Source organism: Halictus rubicundus, chromosome 12 (assembly GCF_050948215.1).
Source record: "Halictus rubicundus isolate RS-2024b chromosome 12, iyHalRubi1_principal, whole genome shotgun sequence".
NCBI lineage: Eukaryota > Metazoa > Arthropoda > Insecta > Hymenoptera > Halictidae > Halictus > Halictus rubicundus.
The window spans coordinates 6,998,601-7,019,372 of NC_135160.1; the positions used below are offsets into that span (position 1 = coordinate 6,998,601).

General features: G+C 46.5%; 1 protein-coding gene across 1 annotated transcript in view; it reads left to right on the top strand.

The window, feature by feature from the left end:
• Glut4ef (Glucose transporter 4 enhancer factor) overlaps positions 1–20,772 on the top strand; it is a 124,191-nt gene that overhangs the window by 63,002 nt on the left and 40,417 nt on the right. The window contains exons 3-5 of the mRNA XM_076798582.1: positions 11,013–11,230; positions 12,417–12,730; positions 18,006–18,077. Coding sequence (XP_076654697.1) covers positions 11,013–11,230; positions 12,417–12,730; positions 18,006–18,077 — 604 coding nt within the window. The remainder of the gene's footprint in view (positions 1–11,012; positions 11,231–12,416; positions 12,731–18,005; positions 18,078–20,772) is intronic.

Genomic DNA, 20,772 nt, shown 5'->3' on the forward strand with positions numbered 1-20,772 from the left:
TCGTTCGGAACCGGATCGATGTACTTGCCACGCGTTCCTTATGGGGTGCAGCCGTCTGTCCCCGGCACCGGAGGAGCGGCACGAGTCCGGGAAAACTCGTCGTCTCCTTTCCCTAGAGTTTCACCCGAGCAAGGATCCTCCTTTCGCGCGCGACAGCCCGATGAAGACGCGGCCACGCGCCTCGATACCTCGCTACCTGGCGAACGCACGACGCACACGCAATCCGCATCACGATCGCTCCAACAAGAGGTATTTATCGTCACTGTATTACCATAACAAAGCCACGTGCTGGACACGACGCACCGCGATCTTCCCCCCTTAACGTCGCGCGCGGCCTCCCCACCGTTTCTTCGCGCGTCCAATGGATTGTCTTTGTTCATGGTCACGCGACCTCTTTGAGTAGTCGGTCGAAATAGTATCCACTACTCCGTGGCGTCGCGTTCTTAGCCCCACCATTTTATAATGCATCCAATAGATACTACCTTGGCCATGCGACATCTTCCAGTTTAATCGTCAAACATCATTGAATCAACACCAATCGGAAACAGCGTCCACTGCTCCATAGCGTTGCGTTCTCATCCCCATCATCTAATATCACGTCCAAATTTTCTTTACGTCTTGTCACGCGACATCGAGTCGTCGGCTAAAATGAATGCAACGTTCGCTACTCCGTTACATCGCGCGACCCTAAGGAGGAAAATTGCATTATATCCTGCAACGTTCATCTTGAATGGTCTGTAGACCTGTAGCATTAAGCTACAGTGTTCAAATTCCCTCGTTGAAAGAATCATGATGCAATAGAAGAAAACATGATTACGTTAATCAATCTCTCGTAACCAGCTAAAATTAGAACCCACGAAAAACCCACCAAGAACTCCACCCTCCCCTAAATAGTTGAACGTTCGAACGGATATCCAGTTTTTCCAGCGATCGAAAATAAATCAGCCTTCTCCGCCGACCTCTTTGGAGTCACGGTGAACGATCCCCGACACCGTTCAGAAGTGATCTACGATCACCTGACCGATTCGAGCGGGGCGCGTCCGCACGGAGGGACCGTATAAACACATCAATTTCATTCAGCACGCTCTCTGCCCTCCGTTTATTCTTCTTTCCGTCTGTTTGCTTGTTGCGTCGAAGCGGATGCTTCCCGCAACAGACAGGCCGCGTTTAATTTACGAGCTGGCTGTGGGTCTCCTTCGATTGGGGTTACGTCGAAATCACCGGCGCCGTTTCCACTAGTCCGGAATCCTCAAACGCGACCGGCATTGACCGTCAACCGCGTTAACAAACGGCATCATAGTCCCCTCCCCCCCTCTCTCGGCCCTCCTGCTCATCCGCGCACTACTGTCGCCCGTTGAAAATATTTATCGCGCTCCTTATCGTCGCGACTCATTGATCGCCGCATTTTCCCTTCCGTGGGAATCGAGCGGCTGCTCGGAAACAACGGCGTGCTCGCTAGTGGCGTGTTTCAGGAGAGCCACGAAACTTTCTCTCTTTACGAGCAGCGTCTAGAACTTGGCTCTTCAACGATCATTATTTTGATACTGCAAATGGCGTAGCTCCAACCCCAGGGCCCAAAACCGAGCCCAGAACCTACTCGTTAATTTCTCCGGGTCTATCTGCTTAAGGTCCCCAAACCGAGGCTGACCTTGACGGTTCAGATCTACGGGAGTTCTCGATTTTCGATCGGTCGCGCCGGAGCCGAAGAATCGGGTCACCGGGAGACCCCGGCCAGCGGGATGGGTTTTTTCGGAATTCGGTTTGCCCGATGGAGGGTTTAAGGATCGGGGAGAGGGTGGCTGGCAACCGAGTTCCGCGTGTCGGTGACCCAGTTACCCGACCTACCCGGCCCGGCGAGCGGCGGGTAGGTCGCATCCCGAATATGGATCAACGCGCTTCCCGACCCATATAACCCGAAGTGCATTACGGTTTCTGGGGCAACCGCGAGCGTGCTCCGGGGGCCAGGGCACGGGACACAGCCACTCCCCCTTTACGACGGCCCCTCCCCTTTACGGCGGGCTCTCCCAGTCGGATCGGTGTGCTCGCTCGGAGAAAATTCAATCGAAGATGAGAGGACGCGTACCGTACGTAGAACTCTTCTGCTTTACGTCTCTCAGGAGCCGATCCCTCTTTTCATTTCTATTTTCCCTTTCTTTTTTTTTTTTTAATTAGCAATTTGTACCTCTGCCGGTTCATTTGCGCGCACAAATGTGAACACTGTTTCGACACATCATTGTACGTTAGTTTTACGTGAAACGTTGGTCCAATGGCTGTTTTCAATCTTTTATTTTATGATTAATCAGACTATGAAGATGCATTCTTGAGGTACATTTATTCATACCATTCTCAGCTATAGTCGAAATTCCAGAAAGTCACATTTAAGGATCGGTAGGCTTAAGCTCGGTTGTTAAATCGTTGTGTTTTATTTAATTGCTCGAACTACGATTTATTTTACGGTTAGATCGACTACAACTTCTTCGTGCAAAGATTCTGCAATAGAGAGGAAATTGCCATTTAATGTGCGCCTGTAGTTTCTCTAATGGTTAAACGTTTCTTGTTATTAGATCGAGGATTTTATGCATTTGTAAGAAAAACGAGCGCATGAAATGCAGTACAGCGAAAATATTATGTATTCAGGAGCGCGGTTATGTTATTTTCAAATAATTACGACGAAGAGAAATCAATTTCTACGCGATCCCCGTGTCTTCCAATTGATGGAGTAATTTTTGATTTTGCATAAAGATCCTCAGTTATTGTTCAATTAATTCTGACACGACGTCACAAGACAAGGGGTTAGACCACTTTCTTCCAAGATGATTTACTTCGTCACACCAAGTCGAACAACTTAATAGGGGCAGCCGAGCGCTGTTCATTTAAAGGAAGCAGTTTTAAAGAGATCGTCAAATTAACGACATTAAAGATTACACGAATAGGTCATTACCGGACGATCAAAACGACGCAGCGCGAATACGCAGCCTCGATAAAGTTTTCTCGTTGAACCCCATCAAGGACGACCTTTCTACAAAAGCAATTAATTCCGTACTTAACAGCCATCCGCGTTTTGCCCTCGTCGAACCGTTGGAGTAATGAACTTTCGTCTCGATCGAGTCGAAATAAAATCGGAAACCCGTTAGCCGATCGACAAACGAGGAAACGGCGTCGATGAGATCGCGGATCGATCTGCAAGGCGTTTCCTCTATTCGAATCCGCGTCCCTGTAAATCATTCCGGAAGCACGTAAATTTGCATAAGCATCCGCAGTCCGCTAATTGATCTTGGCCGGCGGCCAGAGGGGCCAATTAATGGCGGCACTTCCGCCATGTTGGTGGCGACGGCCATTTTCCCGGCGTCTCCGGCAAGATCGCCGGAAAATGCACGCACGATTACGAGTGCTCGGCCGTTAACGAGCGTCACTATCATCGCCCGGTGACATAACGTTATACAACGAGGCAAGGACACGGTCGTACGACGATCGACGTGTGCCGAACCGGTGAACCGTCATCGATTGTCACTATAATCACTGGATTCCGGTATGTGGGTTAATTTTGACGGAGGGGTACAATCAAAATTTATTATGGGTAAAAATCGATAAAATATCATAAAATTATTTTCATAAATCCATGTAAAATAGTCACTTTTAGTGCTCCTCTCCACAAATTTGTGGAATCGTCGGTGAATGTACCGTAAATCTGTAAAATAGATGGTAAAGTTAGTGTCGACTCTCTAACGCAGCTAACAGTCGAGCAGAACGCAGTCATTACGCGTGTCTAACATAGTGTGTCTAATATACGCGAGCTGCTGCACGGAGTATAGTATAGCTATCGAGCGACGTTGGCACACAACAGATCAACGGCCTCCTTAAATCGCAGCGATCGGTTCCGATAACATCTGCGAACGAGGATGGCTTAATGACGCGCGTCTAGACGCTTCGAATTAGCCCCATTACGCTATACTTTAGACAAAGGTCGGATAATGCGTCGTTTTCACTTAGTTAGCGCGCGGACGCGATGCGTGGCGGACGAGCCGCGGAAAAATAATTAGGGGATCCTCCTTTCAAATCGCCTACACAATTATCGAAGCCTGTTCCGCTGTTCCGAAACCGCTTTCTAGGCTAATGACGCCCGGACCTCGGTTAGGCTGCGAGGAAATCAGAGCCTGCGTCCGAACAATGTGTCGAGGTAGCGGGGGAAATCGTTTTCGGGAAACTTTGAGTCGTTAACGAGGGCACTTTGCTTTTTCGGACCCGTTAATGGACGATTCCGGGAGTCCATTTTGTGTCGTTTAGATTGTCGTTTTCGGGGATGATTCTTAAAATTGCTTTGATACTTAGTGAACAGGTTTTTCCGGTCTGACACCTTGTTCTAGGAGGCCTCCTAACCCTTCGCCTGCGAGCTTATTTTTCAAAAATTTTTTTTTAAATTCTGGAATACGTATGGAATACGTATTTGAAGTATTAATGGGAGAAAATAAATACTAGGAAAAAAGGAAAAGTTAAATTTCGCTTCGGACATAAACGACCCAGTTTGCCCTCGGAAGGTTAAATTTGTGTTTTGCATAAAAATTCGCAGTCTAATCGGGAGTCACTTTTCCACGTCGATCGTTCGATTGAGTTCTTGGGCAATCTTCACGGCGGATGTCACAGAGATCCGTTTTTCTGGAGCATGATTTATGCATCCTGGCAGGTGCCGTGAAAGGGTGCACTTGAATCGGAGAAAGGTCGATCGATCGATCGGGAACCCGTTTCCCACGCTCCAATTTTTCTTGCTGCGTCCGCGCTGCTTGTAATTAGCACGCAACGAGCAGAGAAAAAAGGCAGGACGGAAGATTATCCCGCGTCCAAGTACAAGGCGAAGTATTGGGAGCGTTCTCTGTGCAACGCGCCGGGGCAATTTACTTTCTCTTTCGTTTTTGCCGGAGCGTCTTTGAGAGAGCTAGCAGAGCCGGGGCCGCGCGCGCGTCTCTTTAATTGAACAGGCACTTCGGCCTGCGCAAGCCTGAACTCTCCGGAGGAGACGCCATTTTCGAGCTTCCGTGGTCTAGATACTTGCCCGCTTCATTAAGATCGTAGAAAAGTTCAAGAGATCTGTGTCAAACTCGAGTGAATGAACGTGGAAACGCTTCTGTTTCGTTCTATCGAGCGTCCGTTCTACTTCGACCTTTCCTTCCTTGCATTTCCTTCCTTCGATTTTTATCGATCTGTTTCTCAGTCCTCCGCACTATGATTTATCGCGTTGCTATTAAATCCTCTTTCCAACCCGCAATTTCCTGGGAAAAACGGAAAATTTATGTCTGTATTTTCTTCCTCGCCTAATAACAGAAAAACTAGTGTTTTATTTTAAGTTAAAATATTTTTTAGAATCTATCCCCGGTAACTTCGAGAGAAGCTGAGAATAACATATTCTTTTAATTTTTCTATTCCTTCGAATTGCACCTATTTTTGTCGCAAACTAGTACCATAAATATCTAGATTGTTTTAGAAATCTTCATAGATTGTTTGTGACTTATATCGTGTGGTTTGCGAGCACCGCAAGAAACTGCGATGAAAGTGTGCTTAAGTTCATTGATGTTCGCCACTCCGTCTCGTTCTAGCTGGAGAGCACTTTCATTTTCGGTTTTTGCTGCCCGTAGAAATGGACCGGTGACACGAAAAGTCGGGTTAGAACACCAGGAGATAGTGGGTTAAAGTCTTTACGTGGAAACGAGCCTGTGACAAGGTTTTATCCTCTCGAAATCTGGTGCTCTCGCACAAAAACATTCGCGGACCTCTGAAGATCGTCGCTCTTGTCGCCGTGCGCCATCTTGAAGTAGCGCAGATGGTTCTACAGTTTGTCTATCTGTCGCGCACACTGTGTTTCCTTAACGGAGAATATCATAGCAATTTCTCGTGGCAAGCGTAATTAATTTTCTTCTCGTTCTCCCTACGTATACACAGAATGCCCCGAGTGGGTGTGATTCCGCTATTTTTGATTGCGTGCCCATCCTAGAACAATACTTCAATAAACATGAAATCGAAGAAAGAATTTAAAGACTTCCCATCCTCTTGCCATCACTCAGAATGCCTCGAGTGGGCGTGGCTTCTGGGCCCTTCGATTTCATTGGAACCAGGAACCGTGCTCCAGAATGCAACCCTTGGGCATGTCCACCCTAGATCAATGCTGCAACAAAAATTATAGCAAAGATAAAGTTCAAGATCTATCCATTTCACACCCCCTACATAAAGTACCACAAATGGGCGTGGTCCGTGCAATTTCCACGGAGCCCAAAGGTAACGCCCCACAGAGTAATTCACGCAGAAATCTTTACAATCATGTATTGGTACAAACAACAAGAAGAAAATTCTACCTCCCCACCTCTCTCCACACGAAATACCCCAAGTGGGCGTGTCCCCCGCGCCCCGATTACTCCACAAGCAGGCTTCATACTCCAGAGGGGCAAGTTCCACGTCCCACAAGGGTTCAATCGACCGGCGAAGATCGCGAAAGCTCCCGGGGTCCCCGACATTTCCAGAAGGCAATGCTCGACCGGTTCTATCCGGCGTTCTCCGGCCGCTTACCTGTTGCGATTCGAGGGGGTAATTATCGGGCGATCGCGCCGTGCGCCGCGGCTGTTCCTCTGCGCTTTCATGCGCGGCGCTCGCTCGCCCGTTTGCCAGCCGGGGCCCCGTTAGCTCTCGAAGAAAACGGGACGGCGTACTACGTGTGTACGTGTGTAGCCCGGGAGGTGTTACTTTCGAAATACCGTCTAGGTCGTGCGTCATTCCGTGGTGGCGGGTAACGCGACGTTTCACTTTCGACTCTCGATGGTACCGGTCCGAGCGGAACGGCATAGCTGCGGCCTTGACTACGTCGTTTCGCGTTCCTCTCCCTCTCCTCTCTCTCTCTCTCTCTCTCTCTCTGTCGCCCCCTCTCCTTCTCTTTCTCTCTCTCTTTCGTTCTGCCTCTTTCCTCCCCCGCCTCGCCCGCAGAAAACCAACTATATACATATGCAGCCGCGTGTCCTTCGCGAACACGCTATACGCTCGTTCCGAGGGGGCCGCCTTCTGTTCCGCGTATGCACCAGCACCCAACCCCCTTTCCTCCCCGTTCTGCCAGCAAAACCAACCGTTCGCCACGAAAGTCTCTCCGCGGTACCCCTCCCGACCCCCGGAGAAAGAGCGTCGCGAAGGTGAAACCTGCGCCCGGTTTCTAGAAAGTACCGCGAACACGGTGCCTCGCCTCCAGGAATGAACATTGTCCTGATAAAGTGCGGTGTCCATGCTGAGGAATCTCGGCTTGAACCCAATTCTCTGTTTCTCGAAGACTCGAGTTGCTATCGTACCGAAAGAGGGGCCCAGAAGTCAGATCAATGAGAATTGTAACATGTAATTTATTATTGTAACATTTGTGCCTATCAGTATTTCTCTATGACTCTGGTACCAACATATCGGTGACATTTTTCTGATTAAAACGATACCCAACATGACCCAGTTTGGATCATGCTGACCAGTTTAATCCACGATTTAGTGGAACCTCCGGTATCCGAACTAATCGCTGGAGCGTTCGGATAGTAGACGGTCTACTTAAATCCGTCCGAATGGCGTCGTGTTTGGTATCGTTTCAATCAGAAAATTGTCAGGAATGTGTTGACGGAGGTCTCATTAAAAAATCATTAGAAATAAAAAAGCTTCGGAAAGAGTAGAACGTTTTCCAGTTGGTTCTGCATTCCATAAATTGCCGACGTTTCGAGCCGGTCTTGTTTGTAATCATTTTTAAAACACAGCTTGCAAGTTTGTTTCCGTTTGTTCGAGGGGGATCCGCGTTCTTATAGCTTAGGGTAATTACAGACGTCGAGCGCAAGCAACAAGAGCCGCAGGAAAGGATGATCGATATCATGGTTATACACCTTCGGGCTGATCATGTCAGCTGCGACGTCGGCGGAACGCTCGAATCATCTTTCAAACATTCATTGTTTACATGTCCATAGTTATGATAACTGGTTTGGACGTACTGTACACAGAGTTCCAAATAGACTCCCGCGACCAATCGGAGCGGACCGGTTCGCGAAACAGGATACGAACACCTCGAGGAAGCTATTGGAAGTTGTTTTAGTCGCGTGTGGTACTATGCGTGCGTGGAATTAGCGATCACGTTCAAAATAGGATTGAAATCTGCCGTATCGATCCCTGTACTTCGCCTTTTTCATTTTTGAGAATGATCGAGGGAAGAAATCGCTATCTATGTATATCTTGGAATTAATTTGAACAATTTTTATAGAGAACCAAAATCTGGTCATCATTTTGCATAACGACTGCCACATTGGTGTGTCTCTTATTGCGACAAAGACGTCACAAAAATTTATATTTTTAGAAACAAATCCGGTTCGGTAACGCACGGGTCGATTTATCAGAGCAATCGGCAAGATGTAATATTTCCGAGTGGAGTGTTTGATTATGTGTCGAGCCAGAACCAATTAGCAGTTTCACGGGTGATTATCAAAGACCGACGTCAGCGTTATCAGTCTGCGTCACCTCGCAGGACATCGGTATCGATTCGATTATTCCACGGGGTTGGCCGATATCGGAGCCCGCTAGATAACGAGGAAAATTTACACCGTAATTTTCTAGAAAGTCAGGGTTTCTATTGATTACCCGGTGTCGAATGTCCTCCGACGAACATTCGATCCACTCGCTACGCACAGTCTATCAAGGGTGTCTCCCCGATCATGCTGCCGCTTTCGCTCGGACATTTCAATGCCGATCACGATTACGATTATCCACATTATCGGTCTCCACAGGTGGAGATCACCGGCTGAAGTACATTAAAAAAAAATTCCGTTTAATCGCGAATCTTATCTCGAGCGCGAAAGAAGCTACGAATCGCTGCATATACATGGTGGATCGCTAAGATCGGTTCAATCTATCGTTTTCAATCAATTTACAAAACCCCTAATTTCACTCATAGATTAATCTTCCTCATAGAAGCTGTAATTTAACACCGTAAAATATTAGATGAATTTAATCAATTTTCAGTACACTCGAGTTTGTTGCAATTTAGATATGATAAATTGCTGCTACTCACTGACATTAATTTTATGACAGTCATTTTTAGGTAATTCTATAACCTCGTCCCTGATGACTCCCACGGCATTCGTCGTGTTAATTATCCACATTAATAACATCTTTGAAGCCTGAAATATTGGCTCGAAAATACAGAAAAGGGAGCATCACATTTTTCTTGCTACCCTCGCGGTTGGGAAACGGCAACTCAAACAGCAGTTATTCTACTAAAAAAAAAAAAAGACAGAAACTATAGAAAAAATGTTTCGGCATCCTCTGTCGCTGCAGGAATGTTTTCGAAATTCGATGAATAGCAAACAAAGTTTTCAAAGCTCCGCGTGTACGGGGTGGCTAACAATGATTCATGCGATCGAAAAAAAGGTCAATTTTTCCCTTGAAAAATAAATGGAAAACGTGGAGTAAAATTGTTGGGTGGTATCTTTTGTTTCCAGAATATTTTCAGGATTCAACGGATGTAGAGCAATATTTTCAATGCTGTGCAAGATCGATCACGATGATTTATGTCTCGCTCCCGTCTCTTGCAATTGACACGGAACATTTTTAGTCTGCAGAAAAATCCGCGCACATAGCAATCTCAATCCAGCATCCAGTGTTGAATATCGAATACGACAAACACGCTAACGCGCGATTCGCGCGACCATAATTTCAGCCGTTCGCTCGCGAACAAAGAGAACTCGATACGTTTACGCTAACAAAAAGAGAGAAAGAGAGGGGGGTAGAGAATGAAAAAAAAAAAAACAACGAGGCGAAGAAAAGGGAGGCCACAGGGTACTAATCTACGGGAACAGGTTGAACGGTTCGCGGCAGCATGTTATCGTAACATCTTTACAGCTTTTCTCGGAAAAGCAGTAATTTGCAGTGCGTCGTCCATCAGGACATTACGGTACAACGGCCGGGCTCGTCGCGTTACTCGCGTTGCATCGGGACGGGGGCAGAAAAAGAACATTATTTTACGTAATTGCAGAAGCGCGAAATTCCGGGAAGGCCCGCTCGCGCGCGCGCCCCGTCGGCCATTGTTTTCGCGAGAGTGTCCCCCGTCTCCGTTCGCGGACGTACGCGTGCATGCTCGCCACGATAGTCCTTCCTCTTGCGAAACTGCCTATTCACCCACTAATCTCCTCGATTTACGGACAGACAGATAGAGGACCCGCATTACTCGACAGGCTTAATCTCTGTTATTCCTCCCATCGCCCCCCGGATTGACCGTTTCGATGCGTTTCTGTCCGCTCGTGTTCCATTTCTCGGACCGTTCCCGATTGTTGCATTTTTGAACGTTCCGCTCGTTTTGCCAAATTGGGGGACGGATTTCCGCGATATTCTACCGAGACTACCCCTTTCCTCACCTTAAGAATGTTCATTTGTTGATCACTCATGAATTGGCTCGTACGTTCGGCTGTCGGATATCGACGGTTCGGATAATAGAGGTTTTACATCATCGTGGATTAAAGGAGTAATTACGAAGCGAATTGCATCGTGTTTGGGCTCATTTTAATCGGGAAGGTGTCGGGAACATACTCGTGAAAGTTTTGTTCAAAAATCAGTACAAATAAACAAGTTATACCATTGTTTGTATGTGCTGGGTATCAAGTAATTCCAGTTCAGTCAAGATTTTAATTTGTCTTGCCTCGGACCGTAGGTTCACATTCATACCGACTAGTATTCCTCATTTTTTCGTTTTTGATTAGCATTTGGGCCGGAATCGTGGCAGTAAGCGACACATGTTTTCCAAAACATGGTTCACGAAGAAGAATATGTGACTCGTGTGATTTTGACTATTCTCACTCGGAAGAAATAACGTGTGTACATCAAACACCCGCCAATCTGCGTGCAAAATTCTGATAGAAAAAGTTGGATAGTTCCCCCGAAAAAAATTGCTTGTAACCTTAATGCACAGGGTGTTTCCGCGGTTTTAATGGGATCCGTGAGCGACACTGAGCGTTGTACTCTAATGGTTTCAGATCAAGGAAACGGCGACCCAGCTCAAGCAACGACTCCGAGCGATTATACACCGGCTGGAACGAGCGAATAACCCACGGATGCGGCCGCGAGGGTTGCCGCACTAACGAACGCGGCGATTGCATGGACGAGTGCACCGCTGCATTGGTCCTCATGTCGCTCTCATGCTCGCCACACAGTCCTCACAATCCCCTGCCACTTCACTGCCAGCACAATTACGGTCAGTATCGTGCTGTAAATGGCTTACTAATACCAAGAAACGCGGCCAATTGATCTTAATTTTATTCCTGCGCGACGCGACTCGACGCGACGCGACGCGATCGTTCTTTTGTGCCTTGCCCGGCCTGCGAATGCATGCGTGCACGCGTGAGCACGAATCGCTGTACCGCCGTTGCGTCACTGACCACTCGCGAGGTTATTGCCCACCCGGAGCACTGTTTTCGTCGAGTAGACGGTTTTCCGGCTTTTAGACACTTCGTTCCGAAGCAAAATATGCTAGTCGCGTGCTTGTCTGCGAAAACTGAAGCTTAAGCAGTTCTTCTCGTTCGGTCGTCTCTTTTTCGGTTCTGAAGGGTGTAACCCGGGATTGGCATCATTCGGGACTGCAGTGTCATTTATATCGTGAGCACATTCTGCTCATTGATGTAGAGAAGGGTAGTGAGTAACATTGCTATCGATAGTAAAACATTTTTTTCCGAATGATTCTTTTTGCGAAACTTATGTCAGCATATTTGTGACGTTTCTCTGATTAAAACGAGCACCAACACGCCACCACTCGGAGCATATTTCCTTCTTCGAATTGATCAGTGAAACATGAGCGTTCGGATAATAGAACAGACTCTTATATTACAGTGTTCAATTCAATATTTAATTCTTTGTAAATTGAATCGGCTGTGTATAATATAATAATGCTACATATAAAGAATCGTGTTGTATTCGTACAATAGAGACTTCGGGTGTTCGGATAGTAGAGGTTGCACTAAATCGTGCGTTACAGAAGAAGAGATGCTCCGAACTGTGTCATGTTTGGTATCATTTTAATCGGAAGAATGTCACGAATACGACGATAACGCTTTCGTAACGAAATAAAGGAAGACAAAGATGTTACAATAATAAATACGTGTTACGCTTCTCATCGACCAAGCTTCTCTCAAAGGACACGCCCCACTTTACCGAGTACCAACTTCTCGTAAATATCGTGCACATGTCTTTCGCATACGTTGAACCATCACGGTGTTCCTATTGACAAGCCCAGAAGCCCCGAGACCCGATCGAAATCGTTAACGAATGGCAAAGGGCTCGCGAGGAGGAGCTCACAAAGAGAACGTGGCTCAAAGAAAGGGGAGGGGTTGTCCGGGAGCGAGCGGAGTAATTAATTGGAAATTCCTGTTGTTTCTCGGACTAAGGTTCCTGGGGAGGTCGAGGCGGAGGAGGTGGCGGCATAGTAGTCGGCTCTCCGGGGGTTGGCGGCACCTCGAACAGCAGCAGCAGCAGCAGCGGGGCTTCATGGCGGAGCGGCACCCCCAGCCCACCCCTGAGCGACGAGGGGGCACCAACCACCGGTTCCCTGTGGCAGACACCGGCTCATCCTTCGCACAATCAGCAGCATTACCCCTACAACGTCTCTGGATCGTCGTCGAGCAGCACCCCGGGCTCCACCACCCTGGACGAGGGCATAGTGCCCGATTACCTCGAGGAGCACCACCCCCGAAAGAAGAAGGTGAGTCCAGAGCAAGCGTAACCTGTAGGTCATCCCCTAAGTCCTGTCGTTCGTTCGCTCTTTAACGCGTTCGCTACACAGGGTGATAAAAAGAAAGTTACCTACAGGCCTTATAGTAACCACCGAGAGGATCCAAAAATTAGCATAGGTACCGAAAGCGATCCTTTCTCTGTAAAATCAACTTTTATTATCTATTAGCGGTCCATGTCTTCCTTTTCATACCATGGAAAGCAACCAAATTCAAATGCGAAAGGATCAGACCGAGGTTCGCGAGCTGCAGCACCTGATGACCGGAAGAGGATCGGTCTCAGGGGCCGCAGCGAACGTAACGGCCATTGGCCATGCAACAAAACGCGCGGGAATCAGGAAAGCCGTTCCGTGAACGGTTAGGATAGATAATTCCCCGGGTAACTAGAAGGCCAAGTTCACCAGCTGCGGATTAACATTGCAGCACGCGCAGTTGCGCGTCGCAGTCCCCGGGTGCGAACCGTTGCACTTGAATTTATCAGATAACGAGGCGGGCATCGATCGATAGGCAAAGCAGGAACGAAGCGGAGATCCCTTGTCCACTTGGCGGCGGGTCTTCAGGCATTTTCGACCGGATCCAGTCCCTATACTCGATCCGATCAAAATGCAAACGAACAGAATTTAATGGCAGAACTGTTTTGTACCCAATGATCCCTTCATGAAACTTTTCCTGGCACATTCGTCACATTTATCTGAGTAAAATGACACCAGACACGACACCATTTTGATTGTACTTGCTCGTTTAATCCGTGATATAGTAGAACCTCGATTATCCGAACTGATCGGTGAAACATCAGTCATGTTGCATGGACAATAGAACGGTTGCCTAGCTACGTTTGCTGGACTAAATTGTTACTAATTTGCGCGACGAATTGTATATGAGGAATCGTGTTGTGTTTGGGTAATGGGGAGTTGAGGTATCGGTTCGGATAGCAGAGGTTCCAACAATTCGCGTATCAAACGGGCAAATATGCTTCGAACCCATGTTTGGCATCATTTTAATCGGAAAAATGCCACGAATGCGACGATAACAGTTTCACAAAGAAACAACGAAAGACAAAAATATCACGACAACAAGAACATATTACACTTCTAATGGATCGAGCTTCTGGGCAGTCAACGTGTTAACACTTTCAGTAAACAGCCTCAAAAATTCCAGATAGTCGAAGTAATTCATCGAATGAAGTAAAAATCGAAAAGTTAAGATTTGCGACCGAGTACTCTTTCGATCGTCTTGGATTTTGCAGATTCTAATCAACTTCACTCCACTGATCTCGAAAAATAAATTCATAAACCATTGAAAAATAGTTCGTCTACGACTACAATCGTTCGAGGATTAAACCGAATTGGGTTACGTCGTCTACGACAGAGTAACCGGAGGTGTGGATCGCTGTGAATCCAAAAGTCTGAGTGCACAGTTCATGAATAACAAACTGGTGTCAACGTTCGCGATCCACACTTTCAAGGAGGATTGTAAGATCGCGTCGGGAGCGATACGGGACCAAGTTGGTGGTGTTTACCGTTTCGTCGAGGACTGCCAAGGAGGAAGAACAGTGGCTCTGATCGCTAACAGTGAGAAGTTGCGTGGCCCTAGGCCCGAGCCGAGGCCACGGATCACATGCATGCGGCGTGCGAGGTCGGTCTTACGCAAACCCCGGCAGTTTTATCGGCCCCGTTCGCGTTAATTAAATGTAAGCCACGGATGCGGAAGGAGCTAAAGTTCGGGGGAGATAAGCGTACGCCACGCCTTGCAAGCGATTTAATTGTTCGCTAGCAGCTTCTCTACAACCTCCCTGTGATAACCTCCCTCCCCCCCTCTCTCTCAAAAAGATCCACGAAGTTCAACGAGATAAATCACCGAGAGTCCGCAGACGGTTCCTCCGAGGCGCGTTATCAGCGGTCTTCCGCGCGTTTCAAAACAAAAATCATTCGTCATCTTCACCGCGCCGGAACGATGGCGTCGTGCTTTCCGGCTCGCGACGCAGTTTCGCTCCAAGGGCACGGGTTATGATTTTTTTTTTGTTTAATGTTCGTAGCTTTCTTTGTGAAACTTTTTGCGAGTTGAATCCGTCGCGGTTGCCCTTTCGATCAGTACTTTTTCCGTCGAAAAAGATTGGAAATTGTCGAAGCTGAAAAACATCAAAGTGGGTTCAGGTTGTCGGTGAAAATATTTTCAGTGCCGCAGCGGGGAGATGTTAACGATTTTTTTTTTTCATGCACAAATGGAAAGAGCTTTCAGCGCGATGTTTTCTACAGTTTGCCGTAAAGTGTTTTACCTTTCGTTCGACATCTTCTTTGTTCGAAAAGTGTGGAAACTATTGGAACTGCGAGGCATCGAAGTCGGCTTGACTCGGGGAAAATGTTTTCAATGTCGTTCCAAGGGCACGCTGTGAGATTCCTTTTCTCTTTCGTCTGGAAAACGTGACATTTTTGCGTATCATTCTGCAATATTTACCTGGTCGTTCAACACTTTTTCTGCGAACTAGAAATCTCCCTCGAGGTCGACGAAGAGTTCGGGAGACGAGCCGGCAAGGGCGGCGACCGCGGAACCGGTACCAGCACGCAACGCTGGAAACTAGTTTCGAAGGTCGAGTAGAACGTGAACATATTTTTCCGTGATCCCTCTGGGCTTGCTCTTCGCCCGTCTCCGGGGAAAAATGCCGAGCTACTGTGTTCTCCGAGACAGCTCGACTCTGGTGTTCGTTTAACACGTTGGCTGCCATGTCACCCATACGTGGGTGACAGAATTATTTGTCCAAGTTTTAGAATTAATTTTTACGTTAATATGTTCGTTGCACCAAATTTGTTTGGGATCTGTAAAATGCAAGAAAGTTGGAGGACTACTCAATATCATACATTTCATCATTTTCTATTTTTATTTCATTAAATAACTTACTTTGATTTTATGGAATTTTTGAGGTTTCTAGTTTGGCAGTCAAAGCGTTAAACGAATAACTTTTATTTCTGCGCGGACGGAATTAACTCGTAATCTGCGAGAAGCACTCGTGACTCGTTCATAATTCACTAAATATTCGACAATTTCGATGATGCAACAACACTCTTCGAAATCACTTTTCGACAAGCCCAGTTCAGTGGTCCGATACAGGGGTTGCCACCAATTCTATTTCTGCTCACACAGGATCTATATTAATTCGTGATTGATAGAAACACTCACGGACATGAAATCCTCCCGTTGGATCGGCAAGTGTCGATCGAGATGTTGTCGTACAAGGAACCAAGAACTCGTTCTTCCGTATCGCGACGCCTACGTACTTATCGCGTCGGGATTACGCAGCATCTGTTTGCAATGCGTTCCAGGGGTATCTCGGATGTTTACTAAACAGCTTCGCCACGAGCGTCTTTGTTGTTGTCGCTCCGATAAAACATCAGGCACCGGATACTTTGCAACCAACGAACACAATTTCCAAACAGCCTCGACGATAAACAACCTCCGCTTACAAAATTTTACTCATACTTTGCAATTATAACTTCACAATTGTCTCACGAGCAAATCATAGACTCCTTCAGATTTTTGGGACTTTAACCCTTGGCACTCGAATGGCGACTGTAAGGCGCCACTAAAAATTGCTGTATCATTATTCAAAATATTTTTTACATTATTCAATTTGTTTGTATTTAATAAATTACTAAACACTTCAGTATTGTACGAGTGAATTGCACCATTTTCGTGTGTAACAAGAAAAAAAATATATAGAAGGGCAATATTCTAGGTTGGTAGAAATGTTTCGTTTTTAGAGTTAAAATAGCTTCGAGTGCAAAGGGTTAACAAATACATAAATAATAATTTTTCAATCATTGGTTCTATATTCCACAATCGTAGTACAAATCTTCCCTAAAATTTGTGAAAATTCAATTTTTATGTTCGATTTAATTGTGCCAAAATTGTGTCCCCCCTTTCGGAGCGTTGACCAATTTTTTTCGCGATCTATGGCCCATCCCTCCGTAGCGTCGCCGATCAGAGATCGATAGAAACGGTGCTCGCCGTCTGTAAAAGAAAATTCCGCCGTACGATCTTCTCGATCGCGAGCCTCTCGAATGCCGCGCACGCCGATAACGGTTTCGCGTACAGATTTTCATTTAGATCCGAGCGATCCCACCGATTACGATTTACCGTTACCGGCGGAACGGTGGCGCGGCTGAATTTTTACGAGGCGAGAGCAGCCGCGAAAAAGAATACCAAATCGGATGCCTCGCATTCTTTCCCTCCGCGCTGCCAATGATTAATCCCCGTTATCGATCCACCGATTCGTTCATCTATCGCGTTCCCAGGCAGCCGCGTGCCTGCGGGATTTATCCACGAGTCGACCATCCTTGTTTCTTTTTATTTGAATGTCATGCTTGCTTGTAGATTTTTGTCGAATCAAAATGTTTGACATTCTGGTGCAGCGACTTGGGACAATGGATTATAAAAATTGATCAGTGGAGTTGTTTCTTGAACGTTTCTCGTGAATGTATATCACAGAAAAATTTCTCTTAAACTAGTTGTTAAATAGATTTTCATTTTATTGATCAGTCAGGTTTGAAACTTTTATCGACAGACCTATAGACTGTAAGAGAATAGATAGAATGGGTCTTCAAGAGATTAGATAGCAGAATCATTTCAAATGCAGTATTGTTATTTGTCGATATCTATCGATAGATCTATGATTCAGAAAATGACGTAGGATATGAAAGGACGCGAAATAAAAATTTCTTTTCAGAGAATAGATAAAATAATCATTTAATTGCAGTGAGTTAGAATGCGATGACGAGTTAATTCGTCATTCTCGATATCGAAAGTTGTTGAAACTTTTTCCATTTCATTATACGAGAGGCGGTCAAAATTGCAATAGAAAAACAGTAAAAATGAAACATGTGTCGATTCGAGACTCTTTACAAGAACGTCGTCGAATTCTTCGATTGGGATGGACTGCAGCGGATGCACCGGTGCAACGGGGACTCGGCCCGCGATGCAGTTCGGTCCGTGCCAAGTCCACGACGATGACATAAGCCGCGGCCGAGCCAAGGATGTAAACACGCGCGGCGATTTTCGGTATTTCGTAAGGCGGCTAACAAGTTGAACCTTGAGGTATAATCGCGGTGCGCTAAACTTAGGCGCGTGTCGATGAGCATGCCGGCGGAAAATCGGTCCGACGGGGTCCGAAAATAACTGAGCTCCACCGAGACCCACAACCGGAACGGAAGCCCTACCGACTCGCCTAACACCGCTCCCCTTATGGTTTTTCAGATCCGGGCGAAAGGGAACCGCAGCCCGGTCGAGAATGGACCCGCGAGCTGCTCCACCTACGAGAGTGAACAGGTCAGTGCCATTTTGTTAATCTCCTCGCAATTCGAACCTTAATTTTCGACGATATTGAACGACATTGCATTTTATAATTTCACTGCATATTTTTATGCCTGAAATATAAATTAATCTATGTTTTATAAAGAAATTGAGTACCCGCTTATTGACATAAAGGTTAAAGAACGGAAATTCCTTTGTTTGAAAATAACTTGCATCCTTGGAAAACTTTGTGGATACTTTCATTATAGTTTTGTTAAGTCGTACAAATTTGTTCGATTCTGTTTGCTCAAAAATACCGTTTTTATCTTCACGCGAACTAGAACACTCAGCGTAATTGTCTCCTTGAATGTTGATACGACATTTGTCCTCCAATTATCCGAAATTAAGTATTAATTACCCAACCCGTTTTGCAAGGTTCATGATTTGCGTTTGCGACTGTTGTTCGATTATTTGAGGAAATGTTAGGTACCGCAGAAAATTGGAGGATTTTTCAAAGTTTGAAGCTTGCTTATCAAATGACGGTACTCCGAAGGTTCTGGAACATCTAAAATGGTACCTCACGGACAAACGTGTAAACCGTATGAACGCCATCGTTCTGGAAGCGGATCTCTCGAAAACATTGCGAAAAACCGTGTCAACGCACGGTCCGCCGGTCGAGACCTAGAATAAACTTTCTACGGAACACTTTTTGCCAAACGAAATCGCACGGCAACGAAAGTGTTACCATTGCAGCGACCAAAATACACTTTTAAAACGCGGTCTACTTTCTCCGAGGCCGGCGTTCTAGCAATCTCGGCGTAAAAAAGTGCGTCGACTTCGCTCGAATCATCTGGCCTTTGCAAATTTATTGAACCAACCTTTCCAAAATTATACGGACCCATTGCCATACTATCGCAGTGATTAACCCATTTGCATCGTTAGCGTATACATATGCGCTCAATTTTCCTGGTCGCTATCACCGGGGCCGTGTGCATACGCTCAACTTTGTTGGTCACTGTCATTATTCGTTAGCCAAAAAATAGATTTTTTCTTACAACGCTGAAATATGAAATTCCTTTACTTGTAGTCATTTTTGTACTTAAATATAATAAAGAAAAAAAAGTTAAAGGCCTTCTTTTCATATTTCCTTATGATGCAAATGAGTTGAACAAATTTTTCAGTGAAAAAAGGTCCCACATACTTGTACTAACGTGCCAGTTCCAAAATCCAAAAATGAAAGTTAGAGTTGAAACGTGGCTCCGGGTGAAAATGGGTCCAAGGCCGGCGATTGGAGGGTTAAATGGCAACGTCCTCGGGCATCATGGCGGAAGTTCGCAACCCGGTTAGCCCCCTACTTTCGCTGACCGCGAAGTCGACTTCGGACTCATTCATCTCGGATGAATGCGACCCGGTCAGGGTACCGTTCGTACCCGTCGCGTGGCCATCGCCGTGTCCTGTGCACCGGTGCTCGCCGGTACATAATTTTCGACGCTCCGTGACCAGGCCACCACTTTCACTGGTCCGTATCTCGAGCGTATCCGCGCACCTGACCCAATTGGCCGAGCTGAAGACATTCAGGCCGGATCAAGGTCAACGCGACCCATCCCCTTCACGAACCGATTAGCTGCTTGGGGACCAAAGAACCACGGCATCGTCGGACATTTTGCAAAACTTCAGGAGAATTTCTAAAGCCGCGTTTACGTTGGGCAACTTACGATCAAGTCGTTTACCTCCTCTATCGCTGTTTCTTTTCCAAATTGCAATTTTTATACGAATCTACTGTTCCACAAACGTTCGTTCGACTGATACAGATCAACCCAGATCATTCTCGATCAGAATGAAGCACGCAGGCGAACCCGAGGATTTCGAGAACGATCCACGGAATCGTGGAACGCGACTCGAGTCGCCCTTCGCGAGAATGATCGCAACGATCCCGATGAATTCCGCTGGATCACGCGGAACGGGTAATTACCACGAAACGGCGGAGCGTCGCGAGAAACAGCACGCATGGCCTTGCCTCGTTTCCGCTTCCGGTTTCGCGGTGAGTTACGCTCGCAGACGAATTTCCTCGAAATCGCGAGCCGCGATCCTGGATACGTCGAGATAACGTCAATGCCGTTTGCGATATCGACGGCATCGGCGTTATCTCCTCGCAACGATTCGAGTCGATTCGCGATAAAGATATCGAAGCAACCCGGACGATGCAACTTTCTCTCCTGGAACAGTCGACCTGTAGAATTACCGGGAAAAGGGTTTCGCGTAGCTTCGCGCCACGCCTATAAAATTTTGTTCGTCGAATCAGAACTAGGTTTCAGTTAGTTTCAGCGTCATAGTAGGTGGGAACCTTGGCGTGCGTTTTAAATGATCATTGAATGCATTTCATACTGATATTGCTGGCGAATCCTCCTTGAAACTGTCTTCCGTACGATATTCTTCTGAAGCAGTGCGAACCTCCGATACTTTAGCCCCTAACTTCGTAGAAGGTGCGATCTCGTGGAGCTTAAAGGATTGCTGTAAATTTGAAAAAATTGTAGAATGCATTTCATGCTACTGAAGTCAGCTTTTAACCAAGGGGTTAAGAAAGCGCCTACGGCGGATATAATCGTCATCGCCATGTGTACTCACTTGCGTGTAATAATAATAATGATGATGACTATGATAGTTTCTTATTTGTAACGCTGTGCCTATGACGAGGCGATTTTCTTGCGTAATGCCTGTGACGTATATATGC